The sequence below is a fragment of the Megascapheus bottae genome, chromosome 6, assembly GCF_031878675.1.
Source record: "Megascapheus bottae isolate mThoBot1 chromosome 6, mThoBot2.hap1, whole genome shotgun sequence".
In the NCBI taxonomy this organism is placed as follows: Eukaryota; Metazoa; Chordata; class Mammalia; order Rodentia; family Geomyidae; genus Megascapheus; species Megascapheus bottae.
In genome coordinates, this window is record NC_143514.1 from 62222911 (window position 1) to 62230028 (window position 7118).

The following is a 7118-nucleotide window of genomic DNA, read 5'->3' on the forward strand; positions in this document are numbered from 1 at the left end:
CCCTCCTGGGGCCGCTCCAGCTCTTAGCCCCGCAGGCCAGGACTACCCCAGTGCCAGATCCTCGCTGCGTGATCCCAGCCTCTGGGCATCAGAAGGGCAAGCGAGCCCAACACAGAGGGGGACTTCCCTAAGGGAGCTGACTTTGGAAGGTGGGGTGTGAGAGGATGACATGTGAGACTCGAGAGCCTTCTCCCTCCCTGTGGCGGAGAAAGGCCGAGCGGAGAGCCTCCACGTTTATTAGGCTCGCCCTCCCCTCACCCACCTGCCCATTTCACACCCAACCTTCCTTTGTTCCCTCGGACCCGCCCCCAAAGCTAGATCAGCTTCAGGTGGCCAATTTTGAGTGGACTCAGGATGCGGTTTGTGGTGCGGGTGAAGGTGTCCACCTGGGGCACAAACTTCTCAGCAGGCACAACCAGCTTCCGTCGGATATCCAAGCACTTTTTGTCCAGCAGCATGGAATTGGCCTTGCAGGCAATGGCAGCCTGCAGTCGGGCCAGGTGCTTGTACAGCGTGTCCAGCGCATCCCTAGGGGAAGAGGCAGTAGTAACCTCCCCTCAGCGCAGGAGGACAGAACGGCTGTACTGAGCCCACCAGTTTCTAGTCGAAGGGAACCAACAGGCAGAAAGAGGCCCTATTGGTAAGGCTATGTCCCACCCTCCTATTCACTTCCCAAACCTACTGTGTCTGGGCCAGCTTCTGCTTCATTATGGTGATGGTTGAGTCTAGCTGGCGGACCTCATCAATGAGGCCGTACTGTGGCTGGAGGCAAAAGAGCAGGGTGAGGCTTCCAAGGTCAGTGAGCCCAAGGTGTGCAGCCGGGCTTGCCTGAGAAAACCTGAACAAGAGGACCTATATCCCACTGGGAGACCTTCATACCTCATCCCGGCAGAGCTCCAAATTGGGGCGAAAGGTTCTGGATTCCAGCCGGGTATGGACCAGCTTCAAGCTTAACATTTTTCTGTGCAGATCATCCTCCAGGTGCCGAACATCTTTTTTCATCTCTTCAATCTCCTCCAAGGTCTGCAATGGATAAAGAGACTATTCTCTACCAATTGGACTTACGCTGGGGGGTCCAGTCTAGAGCTTTTGGGCACCTGACACCTCCCCTAAACACATCAGGAAATGGGTCCTAGGGTCAGGCTCACATTGTTCTCTTGCCACTTGAGATCACTGTAAAGTCTCTCCATCTCCTGAAGCCGCTTCCTGAAGGCAAATTCTGTGGCTACTCTCTGGGCTTCGATTTCATTGTTGGTCTGCAGAACAGGAGGAGAGCAGGAAGGGGGAGGGTGTAAGCGCCTGGTTTGGGGGAGAATCTGTTTACTAGGAGGGAGAGGTGCTGCAGGATCAACAGAGAAGCAAAGGCAAATGCTGAATGCACATGCAGGCCATTCACTGGCCATGAAGAGCAGACTGAGGGGCTTCAATCACCTGAACAATAGTTAGGCTGATGGCCTCCCTCAGCTCTGTAGCGGCTCTCATCTCAGCCTCTGCTTGGCTCTTGTTGAACCGACTGGTGTCATCCCACTGCTCGAGTGTTAGGGCGCTGCAGCGGCAAGAAATCATCAGTAGAGTCCTGAGGTGCGGCCCCTGAGAGGTGAAGAGTGTGACAAACACTCCTCCTACCTATTGGAGATGCGTGTGGGATTGACCTTCAGGGAGATGTTTGGGGATGTGAGGTTGAGAGAGAGACAACCTCTGTCAATCTCCAAGGTCTCCATTTTGCCCCGATGATCAGAGTTGAGCTGCTGCCGGACTTCTTGCAGGAGACTGGGGGAAAGAGCAGACTGAATCAGAAGGTCATCTGTCCGGCCTTGCCAGGCCCTGGCCCTGCCTGCTGCGAATGCAGTCCTCATTGTACTATGGGAATTCTGGCTGAGTGCGCAGGAGGGGGGCTGGGAAATTTTCCCAGTACAAGAGAAAGCAGTTCCTGCTGCAGCTGAACTGGAGACCTGTCTGGAGATGGATGAGCTTCCTGGGGGCACAATTATGCTTCTTGAGTGCTTTCACACATCTGTGAGGGTACACGTATATGGTCTCACAAAGGCTCACATGCACACTCATGATGAGCTAGTCAGCGTAGTGGCAAGTGGACTTCTTCAGGTTCCATGCTTCTAATCAAGTTAGGAGGGCTACCTAAAGCAGGGTCCAGATAAGAATTCTGAGACTAGATCCAGTCAGTGACAAAGTGCTAGAGGTTTAGTGGTTTCTGTCAGGGGCACTTGGAGGGACAAAAAGTAATATGGATGTAACAAGACACAACCAAAAGAGGAGAGTTTCAGGAGAAAAATACCTGAGCTCCCCTTCATATGTACATAAAATAATATATAGAGTGAAAGGAACCTCAAAGATAAGGCAACAAAGGACCTCTTCTTAATTTGTCCTATCGTTTTTTAGATGACTCTGTATCCTCTACCTCATACATGGTGCAAACATATCCACATCTGCAGGAAGGAGAGAGGAGGGCACAGAATCAGCAGAAAGCAGGTGAAAAGGTGCAGCAAGGGGGCCCCTCCGATGTACTAGACATCAATGAAAGTGAACTAAGCATCTCAAGGGCAGTAGGGGGTGGGGAGGGAATGGAAGAGAAAGAGAAAACAGCTGAAACTAAGTCACAGGAAAGAAATGTACATATCACTGGATCAGGAAGAAGTAACTCTAATGTTCCAAGAGTTAAACTCTTTTCCTGTGTAAAATGTGAGGTCTTTGTATTTTTTGTTACTCAGACATAAGCTTTGTAAATCAGAATGGTGATCCTTATCATTGTGAATGTAAAATGATTATGTAATTACTCAATCTCAATTAAAAAAAATAAAAAGGGCTAGGAGCATAGCCTAGTGGTAGCCTTGTCACCTAGCATGCATGAAGCCCTGGGTTCGATTCCTCAGTACCACATACTCAGAAAAAGCCAGAAGTAGAGCTGTGGCTCAAGTGGTAGAGCATTAGACTTGAGCAACAAAGTGTCCTAGGCCCTGAGTTCAAGCCCCATGACTGGCAAAAAAAACCAACAACAAAAAAGCAACGCAGGAGCCAGTCCCTTGTTACCCACAAAGCTTTACTGCACATGGGAGACCTCAAGTCTCAAGTGCACATGAGCTGGTCCACCTCAGTCTCACCAGAGCTGCTCGAAGGCACTGTTGACCTTCTGTTGCAAGGACTTCCTGGCGGCCTCTATAATCTCAACCTCTTTAAGGAGCTCGTCTTCCACAGGGTCTGTCACCAAGTCAATGTCTCGACGACTCTCCCGGAGGGTGAGGCACTCAATGGCCACATCCAGAGGCAGGTTTTTGGCCTGCAGGTGTTGATCTGCGGATTCCTTCATCTAGAGAAGAGGACATGGGGCGGGTGGGGCCATGCCCTAGAAGGTGGCTCTCATCCTCACGTTTGCAGAGGGGCTGAGTGAGTCAGAGGACTGTGCCCCCCCCAATCCCTGCAAAGGCCTCCCAGGCCAGGAAGTGGGCAGGATGGTCCATCTTTGCAGCAGTGTCTTGGCATTCAGCCAGGGTTCCTACCTGTATCAGGGTGTCAATCTCAGCATCCAAGTCCATAAGACATTTGTCCAGCATCTCCTTCCATCTGTTGACAGTCTCGATCCTCTCAGTCAGTCTCGTCCTGTTGTCATGTTCATCCCAAACAGTCTGGAAGAAGCAGAGTCAGAGAAAGTGTGTGTGTGTGTGTGTGTGTGTGTGTGTGTGTGTGTCCCTGGCTCCTTGGACCTATGTAACTGCACTCTGGTCCCCAACCTGGTTGTTGGTGTTGCTGCGGAGGACTCTGGCCTCTTGACGGATCTGGTGGCAAGCTTCCCGCTGCTGCTGTGCGTTGGTGCACAGCAGATAGGTGTTGGTGTTCCACTCAGGCAGCTGGAAGCGCTGACTTGGCTTGAGACTCAGCGTAGCCATAGTCTCAAACTCCTAGGCCTGTTCCAAGATACAACCTGCAGAGGGAAAGGTGCAGTAGACTGTTTTCTGGTTCAAAAGCCCCCTTCAGGGGTCAAGAGCCCGGCCCATTGGGCTTCTCCCTGCAGGCACTGGGCTGGATTGAGCTGTATGAGACAGCTTGGTGTGAAGCTGGATTTCCACGGGATGAGTCCGTCCTCCTGAAGGCACAAAGCCCTGGGGCCTGCAGGGCCTTGGAGCAGGTAAAGGAAAGAATGGGGTCCTTTCTTGTTCGTATGTGCATGCACAAGCGTGCCTTCCCACCAAGATTGGTAGAAAAAAAGGAATCAATCTGGCACCCTCTTTCCAATAACCACTCTAGTTGAGCTTGCTTTCTTACACCTCCTCCAGGCTGTGGGCTAGGCCGGGGGGGGGGGGGGGGGGGAGGTTGCAGAGAAGGAGCCCCCTTCCTCTCCAGCACCCAGGGGCTGGCACCAGGCAGCAGGGTGGGGAGGTGGGGAAATGGGGAAAGTGCAGCCCCCCCACCCCGCCCCCGGCCCTGGGCTGGAGGAAGAGCGCGATCAAGTTGGTCAACATTTCTGAGGAGCCTGGGTGCGGGTTCAAACCATACCTGGCACGGAATTAGGAGAAGGGTGGCTCCAGGGTGCGCCTCTCCTGGCCGCCTGCGCACTCCTCCTACTCCCTCTTCTCCCTTCTCCAAGCTTCTGTTGTCTGGCACTCCAGTTGCTGAGCAACCGCCCCGCCCCGCCATGTCACCTGCCCTGCTTTGTCACCTGCGGGTGGGGGGCTTGGCAACCCCTGTGTGAGGACTGGAAAGAGGCGGCCGCTAGCTAGCGGGGGTGGGGTTACCCAGAGGCTCTCAGGACCTCCAGGCCTGCCGCCTCTGGCTCAGACCCTTCCCTTTCTAGGTCTCCTTCCAGCAATGTCTGATACCCCGAACATCATGGCGTGGGACGCACAGATGGCACAGAACACCGTCCCTCCACCCTGTCTTGCCTTACCGTCTTTTCCCCTCCGCTTTGAGGGCATCCTAGGACTCAGGTTGATGGGGAGGGCACATCCCTGGGAGGGAGGGCAGGTATTAGAAACAGTACTCAGCATTGTCATTTCTCAGAGAAGGAAGCTAAGCATCAGTGGCTCACACCTAGCTACCCGGGAGGCTGAGGTAGGAGGACTGCAGCTCAAAGTCAGCCTGCCCGCAGCAAAGTTTCTGAGACTCACCTCCGGTTAACCAACGAGAAGCCTTCTGTGGGGCTGTGGCTCCAGTGGGAGAGCAAAGCAGCTCAGAGACAGCGCCCAGGCCCGAGTTCAGGCCCCAGGCCTGGCGCACACGTGGAAAGAGTGTGCTAGTTGTACAAAATGTTTTCATAGTGGTTATTCCTCTTCCTATAATGTGCTTGGCTACTCTCCCTTACCAATCCTCCCCACTTTGTTTTTTGGCACTGAGGTTTGAACTTGGGGTCTTAATCCTTGTTAGGCTGGCACTCTCACCACCAACCTATGCATCAAGCCCCTTTTCTCCTGGTAATTTTGAGAGAGGGTCTCACTTTCTACATGGACCACGATCCTTCCACTTTTCACTTCCTACAGCTGTAGCACATCTAATAGCCTGCTATAGTATCCAGCTTCTTCAGGTGAGATGAAGGTCTTGAGAACTTCCTTTGCCTTCTGGCCTGGAACTACAATCTCTTAATCTCAACAATGACAGGTTGTGTACCACTGTATCTAGATTTTTTTTAAAGCAAGGTGGTTTTATTTTCATATCTGCAATATAAACATTATTTTGAAGCCAGGTGTGGTGGCTCACGCCTGTAATCCTAGCTACTCAGGAGGCTGAGATCTGAAGATCACGATTCAAAGCTAGCCCAGGCACAAAAGAACCTGCAACTTTTATCTCCAATTAACCACTATAAAATGGGAAGTGGAGCTTGGCTCAAGGGTAGGGTGCTAGCTTTGAGCTGAAGAACTCAGGGACAGCACCCAGGCCAAGTTCAAGCCCCATGACACATCGAAAAAAACAATATATATATATATAAATGTATTTATCGTAACTACCTCCCCTTCCCATCTATTTTCTCCCCCAGTTTCTTTTAAAAATTTATGTATTCCCCCCATTTTTAGGTCTAGATTCTGCATGAGGAAATAAGCCCCATTTACCTTTTTGAGTCTGGCTTATTAATATGTTGATCTCCAGTTCCATCTGTTTTTCTTCAAAGGACCTATTTTCATTCTTCTAAGACTGGACCCATGCTCTTAATTTCTCTCACCTGACAAAATTTCTTTCTTTTTCTTTTTGCCAGTCCTGGGCTTGAATTCAGGGCCTGGGTACTGTCCTTAGGCTTTCTCAAGGCTAGCGCTATACCACTTGAGCCACAGCACCACTTCTGGTTCTGCGTACCAAGGAATCGAACCCTGGTCTTTGTACATGCTAGGGAAGCACTCTATCACTAGGCCATGCTCCCAGGCCCCTCACCTGACAATGTTTCTAAGCCTTTATTTATTTTAGTGGTACTAGGAATTTAGTGGTACTAGATTCATATCTAGGTCCCAGAAGTACTCTACGACTTCAGTGCTTTTGTTTTTGAGATAGGGTCTCTCTCTAACTTTGCTTGGGGTGGCCTTGAACTCTAGATCCTTCTACTTCTGCCTGTCCCCAGAGTATTTGTGCATTATAGCCTTGTGTTGCTACCCTTTGGTCCTAATGTCTTTTAATTAAGAAAAAATTAAATTTAGGGCCTGGTGCTTGCCCAGATTGCTGGCTTACCTGGTACTCTACTCCTTGAGCCACACATCCAGCCTAGCTGTTTGCTGGTTATTTTGGAGGTAGAGTGTCTTGGACTTTTCTGCTCAGCACTCTACTACTTGAACCACAGCTCCACATCTAGGCTTGCCCTGTCTAGGCTGGCTTTGAACTGGCAATCCTCAGACCAGTCTCCCCAGTCTCTCGAATTTACAGGGGTGATCCAGCAGCCCCGGGCTCCATGTCTTTTTTTAAGAAGGGAAAATGAGTGTGTGGGTGGGGGTGAGGTAGAGGGCTTCTTTGAACACAGCACCACTCACATGCCCAAGCACTTCCATGTGGTACCTCACTGAGTGCCAACAGCTCTAGTACATTCTTTCATATTAGTGGTAACAGATTCAGAAGCATCTAGGAATTTGTCCAGTATCACACAGCCAAGGTTTAACCCCAGGACTTTATGACTTTCAAGTCTGATTCTATCA

At 51.0% G+C, this 7118-nt stretch overlaps 1 protein-coding gene across 1 annotated transcript; it reads right to left on the reverse strand.

Moving 5' to 3' along the window:
- Positions 1-63: 63 nt before the first annotated feature.
- Tekt2 (tektin 2) lies at positions 64-4603 on the reverse strand. The gene is made up of 10 exons (XM_090335236.1): positions 4507-4603; positions 3744-3934; positions 3513-3638; positions 3117-3322; positions 1627-1770; positions 1432-1546; positions 1149-1256; positions 880-1023; positions 683-762; positions 64-528 (listed from the first exon to the last, which is right to left on the reverse strand). Exons 2-10 carry the CDS (start codon positions 3897-3899, stop codon positions 315-317), a joined length of 1293 nt encoding a protein of 430 aa, XP_090191362.1. The 5' UTR covers positions 3900-3934; positions 4507-4603; the 3' UTR covers positions 64-314.
- Between the last annotated feature and the right edge of the window lie 2515 nt (positions 4604-7118).